The 20,055-nt window shown below is 41.0% G+C and overlaps 1 protein-coding gene across 1 annotated transcript in view; it reads right to left on the bottom strand.

Annotated features, from left to right (window-relative positions):
* Nucleotides 1-8,231: 8,231 nt before the first annotated feature.
* Nucleotides 8,232-20,055, bottom strand: part of snx18a (sorting nexin 18a) — a 71,737-nt gene continuing 59,913 nt past the window's right edge. Inside the window, exon 2 of the mRNA XM_070868737.1 lies at nt 8,232-10,441. Coding sequence (XP_070724838.1) covers nt 10,188-10,441 — 254 coding nt within the window. The 3' untranslated portion in view covers nt 8,232-10,187. The remainder of the gene's footprint in view (nt 10,442-20,055) is intronic.

Raw genomic sequence — 20,055 nt, 5'->3', positions numbered from 1 at the left:
TTAAAGAACCTATATGTAATCTATAATCGTTCTGATTGGCTTGTGTCCAGCCGTGATGGGCTGTGCAACTGCAGTAAACTGTTTTGTAACTGTTGTGAAACATATAAAGGTACATGTAACTCTTTGTTCTGTGAAGAGAAACCTGGATACGGTCCTGAGTTTTTCCTTCCCGCTGAGCGTAATAAAAGCTGCTTCAGCATTGGAACCGACCCTGAGTGTTGAGTGATTCTTCTAAGAAAACACTAACGCTAACAGATGTCATAGAAGCACATTTGGAAAGAGGTGACATGATAGGTCCAAGTCAGCATGGATTTGTGAAAGGGAAATCATGCTTGACAAATCTTCTGGAATTTTTTGAGGATGTTTCCAGTAGACTGGACAAGGGAGAGCCTGTTGATGTGGTATATTTGGACTTTCAGAAGGCTTTTGACAAGGTCCCACACAAGAGATTGATGTGCAAAGTTAAAGCACATGGGATTGGGGGTAGTGTGCTTACGTGGATTGAGAACTGGTTGGCAGACAGGAAGCAAAGAGTAGGAGTAAATGGGTACTTTTCAGAATGGCAGGCAATGACTAGTGGGGTATCGCAAGGTTCTGTGTTGGGGCCCCAGCTGTTTACATTGTACATTAATGTTTTAGACGAGGGGATTAAATGTAGTATCTCCAAATTTGCAGATGACACTAAGTTGGGTGGCAGTGTGAGCTGCGAGGAGGATGCTATGAGGCTGCAGAGTGACTTGGATAGGTTAGATGAGTGGGCAAATGCATGGCAGATGAAGTATAATGTGAATAAATGTGAGGTTATCCACCTTGGTGGTAAAAACAGAGACACAGACTATTATCTGAATGGTGACAGATTAGGAAAAGGGGAGGTGCAACAAGACCTGGGTGTCATGGTACATCAGTCATTGAAGGGTGGCATGCAGGTACAGCAGGCGATTAAGAAAGCAAATGGCATGTTGGCCTTCATAGCAAGGGGATTTGAGTACAGGGGCAGGTAGATGTTACCACAGTTGTACAGGGCCTTGGTGAGGCCACACCTGGAGTATTGTGTACAGTTTTGGTCTCCTAACTTGAGGAAGGACATTCTTGCTATTGAGGGAGTGCAGCGAAGGTTCACCAGACTGATTCCTGGGATGGCGGGACTGACATATCAAGAAATACTGGATCAACTGGGCTTGTATTCACTGGAGTTCAGAAGAATGAGAGGGGATCTCATAGAAGGGTTTAAAATTCTGATGGGTTTAAGACAGGTTAGATGCAGGAAGAATGTTCCCAATGTTGGGGAAGTCCAGAACCAGGGGTCACAGTCTAAGGATAAGGGGTAAGCCATTTAGGACCGAGATGAGGAGAAACTTCTTCACCCAGAGAGTGGTGAACCTGTGGAATTCTCTACCACAGAAAGTTGTTGAGGCCAATTCACTAAATATATTCAAAAAGGAGTTAGATGTAGTCCTTACTACTAGGGGGATCAAGGGGTATGGCGAGAAAGCAGGAATTGGATACTGAAGTTGCATGTTCAGCCATGAACTCGTTGAATGGCTGTACAGGCTCGAATGGCCTACTCCTGCACCTATTTTCTATGTTTCTATGTACCGAGGCAGTCCACCAGGGAAAGAAAGGCTCCCGACCGCCTCACCTTGTAAATAGTTTTCACTTTGACTTTGGCGGGGAAGTGATGTTGTGTATCTGTAAAGCATGCACTCCCATGTTCCGCCACCAGGGAGCTCATCCCCTGAAGCCCCAAGGGATCCCAGCATTCCTTGGGAGCACTGTATATAAGCCGGCCCCTAAGGCCTGTTCCTCACTCTGGACTGTCTTATTAAAGACTAAGATCACTGTTACTTTAACCACCCTGTGTGCAGCCTCGTCTGTGTTCGGAACAAATAAAAGGGAAAGGGGTCTGCAGGATCTTTAGCTGCTTGTTTTTTTGAGCTGGCCGTTGCCTGCCCACTAGGTCTCGCTTAGGCTGGCGATGTCGACATCGACATCTTAGCGCTTAAGTTCCCGGGCAACGATGGCAATGCGGCGTTCTGGTCTGTCGCTGTTAAGAGTTGTCTGTGATAGTCCTGACGTTCCAGATCCCAAACTTAATTTTGAAGGGTGGAATATGCTTGTGCTTAAGTTCTTTAACGTGGGGTGGCTGTTGCACACCGGCTACCACACGGAGTTAGCAGAGCAAGGTCTTGGTCCAGTGACAAGGGGGTCCAAGACAACTGGAGACCAGGCACTGCTGTATGAGCCTAGCTGCCGACAGTGGGATGCGAGCTGTAAGCTCGACGCTGAGAAGTGCCCTTCGGTGAGGTGGTAAAATAACCAAGGCCTGGCTGGAGGCAGGCATTAGGATGGTCAGAGGTCCACTTTGTGGAAGGAGGAAAGGTCAGAGAGGCCACAGCCATTGTGCATCCCGAGACTCCGCCGTTGAGTGGGGGAGGCCTGGACGTTGCCGGTGGGAGGAAGGCCCAAACATCGCCAGTGGGAGGAAGGCCCGAAGGGCGGGCGGGGGGAGGCTCGTGCGTGAGGGCGAGGAGTGAAGGTCGGGCCCAAACCTGTGGTTCAAGCTGGTCGGAGGCTCACCGCCATTGAGATCGCTGGGGATCGGTTGGAGCAGCTAAGTCGGCCAGTGGGGAGCGAGAAGCAAGAGTTCAGTTGGAGGGAATTGGCAACAGGGGGGTCGATCTGGAAAGTAAGTTGTGATTGGGGGATGGGCAGTGGGCACTTGCAGCATGGTTTTTAGGGATAGGAAAATACTTTAGGGGGTCGAAGTGCACCCATTGTTAGGGCCCGGGGGGGGGGGGGGGGGGGGGGGGGGGGGAAAGAGATTGAAGGAGAGGTGAAGGATGGCAGCAGATGGCCAGAGGAAGGTTTGTTCAGGTGAGAGCTCCCTTGGGAGCTGCTATTCCATCTGCCATCTTGGAGCCCTACAATCACTTTGGCTGCTACAATTACCAATACAGCATTATGTCCTATGATGAAGTCTAGAAAGCTTGTAAACTCACTTGAGTTTTGTTTCGCAACAAGTCAACAGCTGAAGAATATCAGTTATTCTGCTCACAAGTTTGTTAAAAATGAAATAAATGAGGTATTTAATTTACACTGGCAAAGGATGTAAAGGGCTGATTACTAAACAGCAAATGTATCTACTAAATTCACACAAGTGGTGCCACACATTTTAAAGCAATAAACTGCAATCACAGGTGGGATATTTTAAATCATTTTAAGGCACAGCGCATTATTTGTTAATACATTATTTATTCATACATTATTTATTCAGCAATTAAGGAAAATGAGATTACTCAGAAATTAGGTTTAGCTGCTTTTTATATTACAGGGTGAAATTGTGCTGAGATAGTGTTCAAGATTAAAACAAGATAACATCTCTATTAAAAAGTGTAAAGGAATTTCATACACGCTTGCCAAGTGCTTATGCACTAATGTCACAGTGCATTTTCACCCCAAAACACATTATAATGGAAATTAATTTAAAGGAATATTGGCTGAAATAAGTAGCCACATCCTCTGGTTGTTAACGATCCACATCATCAGTCGACACTCAGCTAGTTTGACAAAACCACAAACAAATCTAAATATTCCTGTTTAAAAAACACATGCAGTAATTATAAAATGCTGTATTTGCCAACAACTGATTTTTAAATTAATCGTGATCAACAACTTGCATTTATATAGCACCCTTAACATAGCAAAACATCCCAAGGTGCTTCACAGCTGCATTATCAGATAAAATTCGACACCGAGCCATGTCGGAGATATTTGGACAGTGACCAAAAGCTTGATGAGAGTTTAAGTTCTGAGGAGCTTGTTCAAAGGAGAGGGGTGGAGATTTCAGGACAGAATTCCAGAACTTCGGGCCTAGGCAGCTGAAGCCATGGCCACAAAAGACAATGAAAATTGGGAATGCGCAAAAGGCCAGAATTCCCCAATCAGAGAAAATAGTCTTTCTCTATTCGGGTTACGGATTGTTAACAGGTTTATTGGGTATGAAGTGAATAGTGACAGTGTCGTGATTTCTGGATTTCGTCCAGTCCAATGAAGTCACACCACACACACCGAGCTTTGAGAGAATTTAACAGATGTAGGGAGAGCAGAGGGAGAACGTAGTGGGGGTGTAAAGGGGGTGAGTTCCTGACCTCCTCTCCCCCTTTCTCTGCCCCACTCTCTCAATTTGACTCTGTCTCTCGCTCTGCCCCAGTCTCTCGCTCTCTCCTTTCCCACCCCCCGCCCCGCCCCCCCGCATCCCACCCCACCCCACTCTGTCTGACTCACTTTCTCTCACCTCCCCCACCTCCAATTTCTCCTCTGTCTCAAAAGGCCTCAAACATGTTCGTGTAAATAATCACAGCGATATTCCACGCAAATGTCCTGGAGGCTCCTTTGGTATAGTCAGTGATTTTCAAAAGATAACCCAAAAGCCCCAAGTAGCAGGCTCAGGTTCGAGCGGCAACGTGGTTCGGCCCCACTTTCGGCTTCCTCATATATCGTACTGTGCATGCGCGTAAAGGGGTGGAGTTCACCATGCGCATGCACAGAAGGGCACAAAAATGTTCATGCAGATAATCACTTCATTAATATATATCAAAAAGAGCAGTGGTCTCAATACCAACCCCTGGGGAACACCAATGTATACCTCCGTCCTGTCTGAAAAACCGTTCACTACTACTCTCTGCTTTCTATCCCTTACCAATTTTGTATCCATACTGCCACTGCCCCTTTTATCCCATGGGCTTTAATTTTGCTAACAAATCTATTATGTGGTACTTTGTCAAATGCCTTTTGAAAGTCCATATACACATTAACCGCACTACACTTATCAATTCTCACCGTTACTTCATCAAAGAACTCGATCAAGTTAGTCAAACATGATTTGCCTTTAACAAATCCTTGCTGACTTTCATTTATTAGTCCATATTTTTCAAAATGGCAATTAACTGTGTCTCTGATTACTGTCTCAAAAGTTTCCCTACCACCGAGATTAAGTTGACTGGCTTGTAGTTGCTGGATATATCCCTCTCCCTTTTTTTAAAAAAAACAGGGACGTAACATTTGCAATGCTCCAGTGCTCTGGCAGTGCTCCCATCTCCAAGGAGGATTGGAACATTGTGGCCAGAGCCTCTGCAATTTCCACCCTTGCTTCCCTCAGTCATCTAGAATGCAAGCCATCCAGACTGGGTGACTTTTCTACTTTGACACTGCCAACCTTTTAATTATCTCCTCTCTATCTATTTTTATTCTATCCAATATTGCTATCACCTTCTCCTTTACTGCTACATTGGCAGCATCCTCTTCTCTAGTGAAGATGGTGCATTTAGTGGCTCAGCCATGCCCACTGTCTCATTTTTGGTCTCTAATCAGCCCCTCTTCCTTTGACTACCCTTTAACTATTTGTGCGTTTATAAGACAACATTTGGGTTCCTTTTCAGGTCAGCTGCTAATCTAGTCTCATTCTCTCTTTGTCCCTCTTTTTCCTCATTCTAGATCCCATCTGTACTTTCTATATTCAGCTTGGTTCTCTACTATATTATGAACCTTATATATTTGTCATAAGCCTCCTTTTTCTGTTTTATTTTAAACTCTATCTTTAGTTTTCCAGAGGCCTCTAACTTTGGATGCTCTTCCTTTCTCCTTCATGGGAATGATTCTACACTGTACCCAAACCATACCCTCTTTGAAGGCCTCCTATTGTTCAATTACTGTTTTTCCTACAAATATTTGATTCTATTCCACCTGGGCCAGATCCTTCATCAACCCACTGAAGTTAGCCCCCCCCCCCTTTTACGCTTGACTGTTCCTTGTCCTTTTCCATAATTTTTCTAAACCCGATATTACAATGACGATTCCCCAAATGCTCTTGCTCTGAAACTGGCCCACTTGCCTCACTACTAGATCCAGCACTGCTTCCTTCCTCATTGGGCTGGGAACACACTGATCAAGAAAGTTCTCTTGTACACATTTCAGGAATTCTTCCCCCTCTTTGCCCTTTACACTTTCAAATGCTAATTACTTTTACTAAAGTCTGTTTGTTTAATAGCATTATTAACCTTCGCACAAGAAACCTAGCAAATCAGAACTCGCCTGTAATAATACTCATTTTGTGCTGCTCAAGTGGTTTGACAGTTAACTAGTCAAATAACAGTCAAAGATGTTAGCCCAGCTCTGGAGAGCAAGAAACTTGTAATTTAAGTAGGGCAGGGATTTTGTGCAGCCTGATTCAATGATAATCATTTTTGGATTTTCAAACAGATTTATAGATCTAGAAAGAAAATATTTGCACTTATTTGAAAAAATAAAACCCTTAAATTTAGAAATTACAAAAGCTACAATAATTATTCAAGTTTCAATGCCAACACTGCAGATATCAACATTAAAAATAACTCATATCCAGAGACAAAAAACAGAAAATGCTGGAAATACTCAGGTCAGGCAGTTTACGTTTCCAATAGAAAACCTTTCCTCAGAACTTAGATATTACGGATGAACAGCACTTAAGATGGAACAGAACAGGGGGAGGGGGAGAAACACAAAGAACACAGTGATTTGTGTGTGTGTTTTGTTTTACCTCCTTTTCCCCTGGTTATGTTCCTTCCAAATACTGTTAATGTGTAATATCGAAGTTCTGAGGAAAGGTTTTGCACACTGTCTCATGTTTTCTCAAACAGATGCTGCCCGACCTACTGACTAGCTCTAGCATTGCAGCATCTACAGGAATATGTTTTTAAAATTCTTAACAACTTGTATTTGAACATAAGAACATAATAATTACAAACAGGAGTAGGCCATCTAGCCCCTCGAGCCTGCTCCGCCATTCAATAAGATCATGGCTGATCTGGCCGTGGACTCAGCTCCACTTACCCGCCCGCTCCCCGTAACCCTTAATTCCCTTATTGGTCAAAAATCTATCTATCGGTGACTTGAATACATTCAATGAGCTAGCCTCAACTGCTTCCTTGGGCAGAGAATTCCACAGATTCACAACCCTCTGGGAGAAGAAATTCCTTCTCAACTCGGTTTTAAATTGGCTCCCCCATATTTTGAGGCTGTGCCTCCTAGTTCTAGTCTCCCCTACCAGTGGAAACAACCTCTCTGCCTCTATCTTGTCTATCCCTTTCATGATTTTAAATGTTTCTATAAGATCACCCCTCATCCTTCTGAACTCCAACGAGTAAAGACCCAGTCTACTCAATCTAACATCATAAGGTAACCCCCTCATCTCCAGAATCAGCCTAGTGAATCATCTCTGTACCCCCTCCAAAGCCAGTATATCCTTCCTTAAGTAAGGTGACCAAAACTGCACGCAGTACTCCAGGTGCGGCCTCACCAATACCCTGTACAGTTGCAGCAGGACCTCCCTGCTTTTGTACTCCATCCCTCTCACAATGAAGGCCAACATTCCATTCGCCTTCCTGATTACCTGCTGCACCTGCAAACTAAGAGTTTCATGCACAAGGACCCCCAGGTGCTTTTAACGTACCAAAACCTCCCAAGGCTCTTCACAGGAGTGTAGCCAGACAAAAACTGACACCAAGCCAATGAAGGAAACAAGGTGACCAAAAGCTTGGTCAAAGAGGTAGGTTTTAAGGAGAATCTTTTTGGAAGTTTTACCTATTGCTATTCATCTTTTAGAAAAAGTCAAGGAACATTCACGACATGAAACTGCACATTTTCTGAGGCAAGGGATTCAGTTCAATAAGTCCAACAGAGTTGGCAGCTGACTAATGGCACTTAATACTGAAAAATGTATGGTAAGTGAAACCAGTCAAAATTACATAATGAATAGCATTCCTTTATGATAACGCAAGAAAAGATTGACTGACAGTTCCAAACTTTGATAGCATTATTCTACAGTAATTACCACAGCAAGTGGATTGAAGAACTCTTGACCATAATCCTACGGGATGAGCAGAATATCTGATTTCTATATTTAGATTATAGGAAAAAAGTTATGTACATATACGAATTACTTTTCTTGCCAAAAAGGCTTTCAGTATTGGAAATTGGTAATACTGGTAAATTAAATCAAGACTCTATCCTGAAAGCGTAAATACAGGCCAAGTGACCAATTATGCTAAAACTTAAAGCATACAACACAAATGGTATTTGCCAGCTTTTTTTTTTATATACAAAGTTTTACAAAAGTAGTTACACAAGATTAAAAGCACACCCGCAATTAATTGTGTGAATTAAAAAATGACTAGTCAACTCAGTGTTATGGTCATTTTTTTTTAATCTACATGTTGCATACAATGACATTCAAATGAAATAGCATTTTACTCTGTGCTGATGTTTTGTATAAAGAGCACTTTCATAGAAAGTCTGACATTTTGGTGCAAGTCTTGTGGATGTGCATTCAGTTACTTTATTGCATATATCCTGGTTGTCAAACTGTTGCAGTGAGGAACCATAACAATTTCAGGTAATACAAAAGCTGTAAACATCTTTATATCCTTGTAGTTTCCCACAAATATCCTCCATAAAGACACTTTTTATGGCTATTTAAGTGATACTGCAGCAAAACCTGTTACTTTTGCTGACAGGATCACTACACAGTGACATTTTAACCACTGGCAAAAAAAATTAAATTAGTTTGCCTTTAGTCAATGGCACTTCAATAACTAAAGTAACTAGTAATGCTGGACTAATTTCAGTGCAGCCAATTGCCAAATTAAATTTACATAATTTTAGTTGCATAGTTAAATGTCTTTATGGGTTGTGCAAATTAAATGTGCTGTGTTAAAATGAAATATTTCCACTTCCAGATGAGAGAAATTCTCAAAAAATCACCACTTCTTTGGTTGTTGTGCTCAGGACTGTTAACAATAGCTCCTTTTGTCAGCTACTGTATTCAAAAGGTTCACACACAATGGATTGTATCAACTCCCACCAAGCAACACATTAACTGAAATGTGCATGAGAGCGAATGTCAGAATACAGCAGCGAAGTACTCTCTACAGACAAGACCTTGTAGCACAACCTGGGGGTGGGAAAGAGGGGCAGGCAAGACAGAATGGGTTGATTCCAATGATTTGTCAAATACAGCATTCAAATTTCAGCAGACAACATTTATTTAAGACTAGATTTCATTTTGTTTAGTCTATTTTCTTATAAATTAATTCTCATCTTGGAATATGGGAAACAATGCAGGCAAATGATCTGCACATTTTTCAGTTACTGATACTAATCCACAGTGAAATTTTCCTCAATTAAAATTTCTAGGCCAGATATCAAATATTCTGTTAACCCAAAACATGCACAAACTCAAGCTGCTGCTGCAAAAAAGTTACCTCATTCCTTCATAAGATTTCACACTTTTTATAAAGTCTTCCCTGTCCTTAAACAACTCAGCCAGAGATTTCCACCTAATGTGGATAAGTTGCTCTCAAACCTATACATGGTTCCTGCCTGCATAAAGGTTGTGTTCAGAAATAAATAGCATCTCCTACTTTCCTGAGAAGATTGTAATTCATTAGTATTTTCTGTGATTGTGGTGACACAGGCATATAAGACTTCCTTCTCTGGTAAGTCAGAGGTCAGAATCATTTTTCGTCACTCCCTGGTGCAATTTCAGCAGAGAAAATCATGCCATCCCCCTCCTTTAACACAAGCTTTTAATAAAGCTACAGAAGACAAACAGTGACTCAAAGGCACATGAGTAACATAGCTGCTCTGGCTGGAATCTGTAAACAAGTTTTAGTCTTTGCATTTCATTTGTTACAGTCTATTGATTTCCTCAGCAGTTAGAACAGGCCATATAGAGAACACAGTCAACCCATCCATCCTGCTTTGGGATTACTCACAGGATTTGGGGCATAATGGTATACCCCACATAACTTTGTTAACTAAAGCAAAAAAGTTAGATAGTATACACAAACTGTGTTTTGCAGAACAAAGTTAGTATGGTAGTGTAAGCATATAATACATAACATACTTAAATAACCTTCATCCCAATCCCTCCCCCACACAATTTGGAGTAATTTGCCATGTAACCGACTATGTGTTTTTTTAACAAAAGATTGTTCAACAGATTTTGATTTTGTTGCTAGGTCACCCAAGCTGGGAGCCCATCATGATCTTTAAACGCCAAGGGTGATTCAAGAATGTTTTGACTGTCTGCTGACCACCTGCATTATTGAGATGTGAAAGGCCACAGTAAAAAAGGATCAGACTGACAGAAGTTAAACACCATCGTACTTTTGCAATGCCTCCTCTAACTTCTGAGTCACCTTCTGGTAAAAATGGATCTGCTGCTGAAGAAAATGCTGCATTTGTGTCTTGAAGTCTGACACACGAATATTGTGAAAATGGTGAATCTCTGCCAGTGTGGCAAAAGAAATAGTGTCACAACGTTCACGGACCCCATCTGCTTGATGCAGCTCCATCTTCCCTTCTTCCACATGCCGTTTACTCTCCTTTACTTTGGTTAGAGCACCTATTACAAATACAAACCACAGTCAGTCATCTGGGCAAATACAAGAAACAGAGTTTACAAGTGAGATTTCATATATAGATAAGTTACGGGATTCAGCCAGTTGTGACATGTACTAGTCCTTTGTTCTTAACAGAACAGAACAGAAATTCGGGATCTTGGTTTCAGTTGACCCAAACATAAAAAGAACCAGTTATTCCGAGAATATAGTTACTCTCTCAAGGAAATTCAGTTTCTATAGGCACTGTAATCTAGGCCCTTGAGATCATTCAGTATGAAATACATTTGTTGGGAGCGACAATACACTGAACTACTGTGAATACTAAATGTGCACACAGATTTTTATGCAAATGTAAATGATTTGATTTAAGATAGTACCCGACAGCTTATTAAAATTTCAGGGGAACCCAAGTGCTATTCATCAAATTCAGATCACTGTAAGCATAAAGGATATTATGGATTTATTAAGCAAATGGTTAACTTTCACCTTCTGAATGCTGCTACGACAATCACAGATGTACAGCAGACTATCAAATGTTGCAATTAAAGCCTCACTGGAATTCTAATTCACACAAGCATCAAATGTTTCTAGTTTACTTAGCTATAAAAATACAACATGAAAGTTTGTTTCCATAAGCTATTTCCATTTCAAAAGGAGCTCGGTTTTTGTAAAAAAAACAAATCTGCTCCCTAAATGGAGCCCCACAGAGAAATGACGACATGACACAGGAAACACAATGATTGCAGAATCCCCGAACCACAAGTCTCCTTACGAAAGAGAGAGACAGGAAGATAATCTGCCAGTGCAAGCATCTATTACAATTATGCAGTTACGGTTAATTATGCTGCCTTCTCTTGGGGTAATCCTTGAACATAGCAGCACAGCAATTTTCTGAATGCTAATTGTTAAAACATCATGTTCAAGTGAGATGCCAAAAATAAAATTTAATTAAAAGTATGTACAACAATCAAGCTGTGCTACATCATTTATACACATTCTTATTCAGGAAGACCATCATCATCATCATCAGCAGTCCCTTGAACGAGGATGACTTGGTTCCACACGAGTTCACAGATGCTTCAATGAAGGACCCAATATTCCAGTCCTGAACTCCAGTTGAAGGGGTGGAAGATGCCTGTGCGTGGATTTTCTTTTAATGTGACAGGCTTGACAGAGCTAGGCCTTTATTCAGTGGCAAGGGTTAACCAGGACGACTGTAGACCAGCTCTGCTGCATGGACCGTGAGCGCACACATATCGCAGTGTGGGCTGGCCTGTGCTGCCCCTGGGCCCTGTACCCACATTTGCCGCACCTCCGCCACAAACATTCACCGCACCTCCGCCACGATCTCTCACCGCTCCTCCGCCTCAATCACTCACCGCACCTCTGCCACGACCTTCCCACTCCTCTGCTTTACCAGGACCCCACCGATGCTCCTGCGCATATGTCAAACAGCGATCTAGGTCCTGATGACGTCACCCAGTCACCTACCTCGAAGCCGACGCACACTTGGAGCAGCTCGTGCTAGATGTTGTAGTTGTATGCTCCAGCTGTTAATACTTCCCGACCTGTGGAGCTGTTCTCTCACAGGTCGGGGGGGGGCCACGACGTTCCAGTGGGGGGGCCACAATGTTCCAGGGCCTGCCACTCCAGCTCTTACTTCCCGACCTGTGGAGCTGTTCTCTCACAGGTCGGGGGGGCCAGAGTGTTCCAGGGCCCGCCGCTCCAGCTGTTATACCTCTTGACCTGTGGAGCTGTTCTCCCACAGATCAGGGGGGCCACGATGCACACACGGAGCAGGGAAACGGTCTCTCCCCAGTGCGAGTACATTGGCGTTTCAGCAGGTTGGATGAATCAGTGCATCTTTCCACACAAAGAGCAGGTGAATGGCCTCTCCCCAGAGAGAACTCGCTCGTGTCTCAGCAGATCCTTTTTACTTTTAAATCTCTCCAGTCAGAACATTTATATGTGTGGGAAGGTATTCACTCGGTCATCTCACCTGCTGACTCACCAGTGAGTTCACACTGGGGAGAGGCCGTTCACCTGCACTGTGTGTGGAGAGGGATTCACCCAGTTAACCAACCTCAGTTCACACTAACTTGTTCATACTGATAAGAGATCTTTTAAATGTTCTGACTGTCAGAAGAGCTTTAAAAGCACAAGGGGTCTGCTGATACACCAACGCAGTCACTGGGGAACGGCCGTTCACCTGCTCCGAGTGTGGAAAGCGATTCACTTGATCATACCACCTGCTGACACACCAGCGAGTTCACACTGGGGAGAGGCCATTCACCTGCTCAGAGTGTGGGAAGGGATTCACTCAGTCATCCATCCTGCTGATTCACCAGTGAGTTCACACTGATTAGAGACCTCAGGAAGACAAACTTGTATTGTCTACATGCTAGCGTTTTGGGTAGGTTAGACTGAAATGTGAATATTCAATATGAATGAAAATCTAGTCAATATGACATTCACCATCCGCAACTTAGCAGTACTTTCTACATTTTAAAAAGGTGTTAGTTTGGGTTCTCTGCTGGACGAGTCCTCGTCAATGAAGTGACACATGTCCCCATCATTCTAGTGATTCAAATGGTCCATTGGAAAGGTCTGACTCATTAGGATAGGAACGTGCCAGATTTCATCCATTAATGGTGCCACTCTTAAGCGTCACCTCCTCCCACCTTGACTTCACCAGTTTCAGGCTTTAAGTGGGCTACTTGGGGCGTCAGCCAAAGTGCAGACCGGAAACATTTTGCAGAGAAAAAAAACACGAATTGGAGAATCAGTTATCCCAGACTATTCTTTCCAAAAGCAGGCTTGACGATAGCATTGGTAGATACAGGTTTCAGCCTGTAATCTGAGCTTCAGGTGGCATCCAACTTTTCAGGACAGTGAAACTCAAATAGGAGATATGGACAATAAACTTGTTAAAACCTGGCTTATACATAATTTCTCATAAGTTTCAGGTTCAAATTAATGCAATAAGATTTGTATAACTTCATTACATGACAGTAAAATGATGTACAAAGAAATATGGCAAGATTTCAAAGTAGCAAATATTTCTGATTTCATGCAAAACTGTGATTACAACATACAATGCCAAAGTACTTGAAAGGAAAGAGAAGAGAAAAAATGTACCTTCTATAGAAAAGAGAAGTGAAAAAGGTACATGAAACAACAAAAAAGAAAAGTGTGATGTTGTAAAGTGAGTAAATGCGTCAGCCAATTTGCACGTAGCATGGCCAGACAAACAACAAGGAGATAAATGACCAGATAAATCTTTTTAGTGGTGTTAGTTGAGGGCTAAATGGTGACCAGGACACTGGGAAATCTCCCCGCTCTTCTTTGAAAAGTGGGATCATTTACATCTATCCAAGCGGGCAGATGGTGTTTAACACCTCATGAAAAAGATAGCACCTCTGACAGTGCAGCACTCCATCAGGAGAAAAATAATGGTTTTACCATCAATTGTTCTGAGTTTTAAAAACAAAACAGATTCACTTTCTTGCTCACAAGGAGATCCTTGAGCAGGGCCAAACATCCCAAGGTGGCTCAAAAGCAAACATGCTTTCAGACAGTTGGGGGAAAAAAGCAGCTGCAAAACTGCCCAAACCCAGAAAACCATGTTACAGGCTGGGAAGCACCAATGTAATTCCCGACAAGACCCTTATTTCCTGCTATTAAAAAAAAGGAGATATAGCTTTGAACAAAATAAAAACTTGCCTTTAACAAAAGTTAGTTTGAACAGAATGTAGGGAATTAAAATAGACAAAATCTTTAACAATCCTACTAATCAGCCTTGGCTCAACGGTGGAATACTTGCCCCCGAGTCTACATGTCATGGGTTCAAGCTCTACTTCAGTACATTACTGAGGGCATACTGTACTGTCAGAACGCACTGTCTTTTGGATGAGACATTACACCGAGGCCCCATCTGCCCGATGGATGCTAAAGATCCGGGGCACTATCCAAAAAGAGCGTTCCTGGTATCCTGGCCAACATTTATCCCTTAACCAATATCAATAAACCTGATTATCTGGTCACTTACGTCATTGTAATTTGTGGGATCTTGCCATGTGCAAATTATCAGCCACATTTCCCTGCATTCCAACAGTAACTTTACTTCAAAATATTTAATTTGCTTCAAAACTCTTTGGATGTCTTTCTTTAATCACATTTAATATTTTTATAAAATATGTCATGGGGGTGAGGGAGAAGGAATAGAAAAATAATCACTTGACTATTTCCATCTAATTAACCTCTGTATTTAACTTTATGATTGAACAAGGGACAGGTAGCTTATGCAAAATATACCACAGAGTGGCTCCAGCTGAAGAATTTACAAGTGCTAGCATGTTATGGCAATTGTTACGTGTGGCTTATTTTGTGTAAACTTCTGATCCTTAATGGCGATAATGAGTTACATTTTTTGTTCATTTCAAAGCAGTCTTTGTGCAAGTTTAGATAGAGGCTGCACCGTGAGACACAACAATGTAGAATCCTGAAACTGGAGAAAACACCACCACTGACATAGGTCAAGAAAACCAAATATGTTGGAAACTGGTATGTAGAAAGAAGTTTTGACACTGGTGTAGTGTAGGAATAAACTAGCAGAACAGAATTTCAGTAAAGCCAACAGTGAATGTGAATTTTGTGAAGTGGCCATCTGAAATGGAACAAAAAAAAATCTCCTCTGTATAAATTTAGATATTATGCTTCCAAACGTGGATTGGTCCAGAGAGGGCTTTGAGTGTTTATAGCCTCTACCACTGGTGACAGCGTCGGAAGCAATTTAAGGTGACAAGTGAAATGCATGTGGCAACATAATTTAATGTTCTATAAAAGTGTAAGTTTTCCAGTGGCATATTTGTACTAATAGACTAAATATGCTTTGTGAAAACACACATATATATTATATATATATATAAAATATATAAAAAAATATATATAAACACACAGATTTTGCACAGAACTGAATATAAATGAGCAGCTCGAACTTTCAAGGGTACAAACCATTTAAACTCAAACTGATTTCCCCAGTTCTCAAGTACACTACAGTGGAACTTCCATTATCTGCCATGATGGAGAGCGCAATTTCTGGTGGTTGATGATAATTGGAAATAAAATTGAGAATACGCAAATTTTGTCTTAATTTTGTGGCACACCAACACCTTAGTTATGGGAATGAAGAGCACAATATAAAAAAAGAAAAAATAATGTAATTATATTCACCAGCAAATGAAATACAAAGGAGCTGTGTGATGAGGCAATGTCTCATATAGGGCTTTGACCTGAGAAAATTCCAGTGGATAATGAGATTGGCAGATAATAGACATTCCACTGTAAATGAAACTCTAAGCTCAGGCAAGGCCAGCAGCTTTGACTAGCTAGAAAATTTGACTCACCAAATTCAAGTCACATCCCTGTTCACTAGTCATAGGACTGAACAGTAATAAGCACATCTTAGGCTGAAAAGGTGAAGTTTTAAATTTAAAACGGTTTATTAAATGACCCGAGCAAAGATTAAGCATGTCCCACACTGATAAACTTATAACATTTCATGATACAATTCCCAAATAAAGACTTTTTTCCCAACTGTATATTACAATTCAGAAATTCTGCAGTACTCTGCAGACAGGCTGTCTTCAAAAAGGACGATTATACTGAACATACTGTAAACAACTAATCAAGAAATCAAGCTGCATTTACTATACGGTACTGATTCCATCAAAACTCATTATCTGCATTTTTTGTAGAGAAAGGCAGCTGAAGGATGTGAACAACAGCTTCTACAGGATGTGATGAAAATACAGTGCTACCATGCTATAGAATCAATATTTCTACTTTATGTAGTTTATTGCAAGAAACAGAGAAAATAGGTGTTAGGATTGTTTAAATATGAAAGTTCAGTGAGCGAAATCAATACCAATCATTTTCCACAGCAGCAGGTACATGTGGGGGTGAAAATTGTCACCTATTCCCAATTTTGCCATTTAAAAAAAAGGTAATATTCAAGGCCCCAGAATCCTAACCCTCTACCTCTATCAGGAAAAGTACTCTCGGGCCAAGGCGAGAAAACAATTGCGTTTTAAAGCCAAAATTGCACCGAGCCCAGAATTCATTATGTGCTACATTTGTTTCTCCTTTTTCTGCCAGCACGAATTCAAATTTCAGGTACAAAGATAAATACTTGTGGCAAATTTTAAATAGGTCTATTATTAGCTGCAGTAAACTCCAGAAGTGCTGCCACTGAGTCCCATAATTCACCAAATGGAGCATCCAGCCCCAAGATAGAACCAGATACAAAAAAGATACACAAGCATTAATTGCAAGCTGACAGTTTTCAGTCGCCCAACACTGGAAGTAGCCTCACCCAGCCAAACAAGAAGTGCAATTTTCAAGCCCACTCCTTAAGAGCATATGATAATTAAAATGTGTCATTTACCAACATAGTTTACGCTGTGATCTGTGACCCCTTAATGAAGATTATCAGGGTAATGCCAGCTGAGGATGTGTGGGAGTGGAGAGTCCCACAACCACCACTAGAGAAGTACTCTTTCAGATCAAACAGATCTAGTGTGCCTTTCCAGAATGTAGTGCTTTTATTCCAGTTACTCTATTAAAAAGAGCTCTTTTTCACTTTACTACACAGACTGCATCTCAAATATTTGTTTTGAATGTAAAATGTTCAGAAAACATTACATCAACCCGAACATGGTTGTACATAGGGATAATCCAGTTATCTAAATTGCTTGCAGCTTAGATTCTGTCTAAATGCCTAAAAACATTTTTATAAAAAAAAGATGCTGAATACAAATTTGTGCTCTTCAATTCTTTAACCAACTTTATTTTTGATTGATAGCTTGAAAGTTAACTTCAATTTGAATTTGTTTGTCGGTTAGGGTGCAATTTACTAGAAGATTAGTGGATAGGTGAATTTTCATTATTACTGCCCATTTTGCACCAGCCCCTAGAGAGAGGTCATGCTGAGCTCACAGCTTGGGTTTCCAGCTAAACAAGGCTATTACACTATATGAGCACAGCTGGAAGCAAACCTGGTCTCCCTTCATAAACTGCACTCCACAGTGTAAACAATTCCAGCTCTCTTATCTCACTGGCACCATAGACCTATTGTGGGGAAAGGGAAGTCAGTTTCAGCAATATCAATGCAGAGTCAATTCCACGTTTGTTGAAAGTGGGCTCCATAGGAAATGGACCTTGAATTTCCTTTGTATTTGCGCCCAGAGACATGTATAACAGTGGCGCAAATCAATTATGCAGCCTAATGATTGTGGAATTTTGGGCATAAGTGCACATGTACAATATGCTTAAATCTCTTGTCTTTTATGGCCATCTATCGATCCCTCTGTATGAACACATTTCTGCCCATAAAACTGGCCCCAACCAAGTTAGAGCCTCACATGAGTTTTGTGCAACTATGCTTGCTCAGTGGATTTCTTAAAATTACAACCAGATTTTCAGGCACAGCAAGAAACTGTCATTTTTCTGGTATTTTATTACAATTATTTGAGCTTTAAAGAAATTAATCCTCACTTGAGACCGGAGTATTTTCTGTATCTTTTAATGAATTATTATAGCATTAGTATAAGTCACATTAAAAATGGATAAGCTTCCAATTGCTGGGTTTTAAACTTGTGTGTCTAATATGCACAAATGATGGTTGAATGAACTTCAATTTTCATACTGAAAGAAGAGAAATATATGATGTGTGTACTTTACTTTCTTTGTTTATGATGATTTATGCCCATTTATTATGTATTCCCATGAAATTTGAGCATAACAGGACACTGGCAGGAATGGGTGCAGTTTCAGGTCTAACTTCCATGTTGCACTCAGAGAAAAGACCAGGCCTTAGAGTCCAGAACGCTGGAAACCGGTTCCCCAATCAATGCAAAAGCAGGGCGAGTGCAGCGCAGAGTTTGCTCTCCTGAAACCAGATACCATACAACAGTGAAGACAAAATTATCATGTCAATACCAAGAATCATGATGAAAGAGGGGGAAACTGGATACCTTCTAAAATAGAAAAACACAATAAATGGGGTGAACTATAGTGCAATTATATATCAACAGTCTGATTTCTTGCTCCTACAAGTGATAATCTGGCTATTGAATAGTTTTCTTTTACCTCCTGTTAATATAGCAGTTGATGGAACATCTTGAGTTAAAAAGGTTACCCAGGAATAAGTTTACCCGTAATTTGCTGCCCCTACGGGCACTTATGAGGTACATACGCGCCCATAGTGGCCACGCTAGTTCCGGGTTTAGGTATGCGCTGCACATGCTCTAAAACTCGGAACTTGCAATCTGTCAAAAATTCTCGTGACAGATCAAGCGCATCCCCGGGAAAAGGGCCTCTGCGATCGGAGAGTTGGGCTATTTGCCCAATGAATGCCCCTGAAATTCTTATGCCTGGTCTGCTTTTACCAGCGTAAGAGTTTAAAAACTTAAACATAAATTTATTTCATTCATTTATACATTTAAAAACCCTGTGCAATAAGGCAAATTTATTTTTAGTCCTATTAAAACACGTAAATGTATTTTTCAAAAATTTAAATTTTTGTTTTAAATATTTAATTATATGCCATTTTAATTAATTTTAAATATGTAATGGTTTTTATTTCATTTGATGTCTAGATGTATTTTTATGTGATCCCCATTCATGCTTAAAGAAATTCGATACAAACAGAATCTCCATAAGCATGAATGGGGATTCCTTCTTTGATTGGTTGGGCCAGACCACGTGATCCCAGGGGTGCTTGCAAATCGCTTGCACCCCTGGGATATGTGGTCCTACATGTAGAGGGCCAGGAGTGCAAGTCTCTGTATCCCGAGGCAGAAGGTAAGTTCATAAAATTTTTGCTGGTCAGAGGCATCTGCCCGCGGGAAACCTCCGAGCGCAAATTCAGCCCCATTATTTATATGGCAATGGATAGTGAAGTAAAGGATCATTTGACTGGGCACAATGAGAGCCACTGGCTTACGGTGATGGAATAGGTCAAAATTTGTTTTCAGTACACAGGATTCCTTAGTTTTTTTAACCATTTTTTTTAGGGATGGCATTTCACGATTTCTTCTGTTCATAATTAGGGTCACTGGTTTATGGTGAATAAAGAAGTCAATTCTGTTATTACAAGGGGACTCTGAGGAAATTTAACTCCACAATTGTGTCTATTTTTCCATGAAAACTGCAAATCAGTGGTCTGGAGCAAAACATCAATTGTTTGCACAATAAAAAGGTAATTCAGAAACTAAATCAGTCAGGTCATATTACCCACCACCTGAACCATACTCTTTCATCCACTCGGAAACTTATGTGCCACCTAGATTAGTTACCACAAACCTGTTTTCATAAATATTTACATATGTAATTAATGAGTTTTTTTTTTTTTACTTTGAATGGACCAATTTGCTTATTCACTTAAGTGCAACAAAAATCTGTTTATTTACATTTGACGTGATTGCATTAAAGTATGAATCTGTGTGCCTTTTGAAAAATTAGGTGTGTGACATCATGTGCAAGATTAATGTCCAGTTCATTGAGGCTTCGTAACATGTTTGAGGCTTGGGTCATGCTATTGTATGACTAGATATTG

Source organism: Pristiophorus japonicus, chromosome 2 (genome assembly GCF_044704955.1).
Source record: "Pristiophorus japonicus isolate sPriJap1 chromosome 2, sPriJap1.hap1, whole genome shotgun sequence".
Classification (NCBI taxonomy): domain Eukaryota; kingdom Metazoa; phylum Chordata; class Chondrichthyes; family Pristiophoridae; genus Pristiophorus; species Pristiophorus japonicus.
This window is presented reverse-complemented; position numbering and strand designations above follow the sequence as displayed.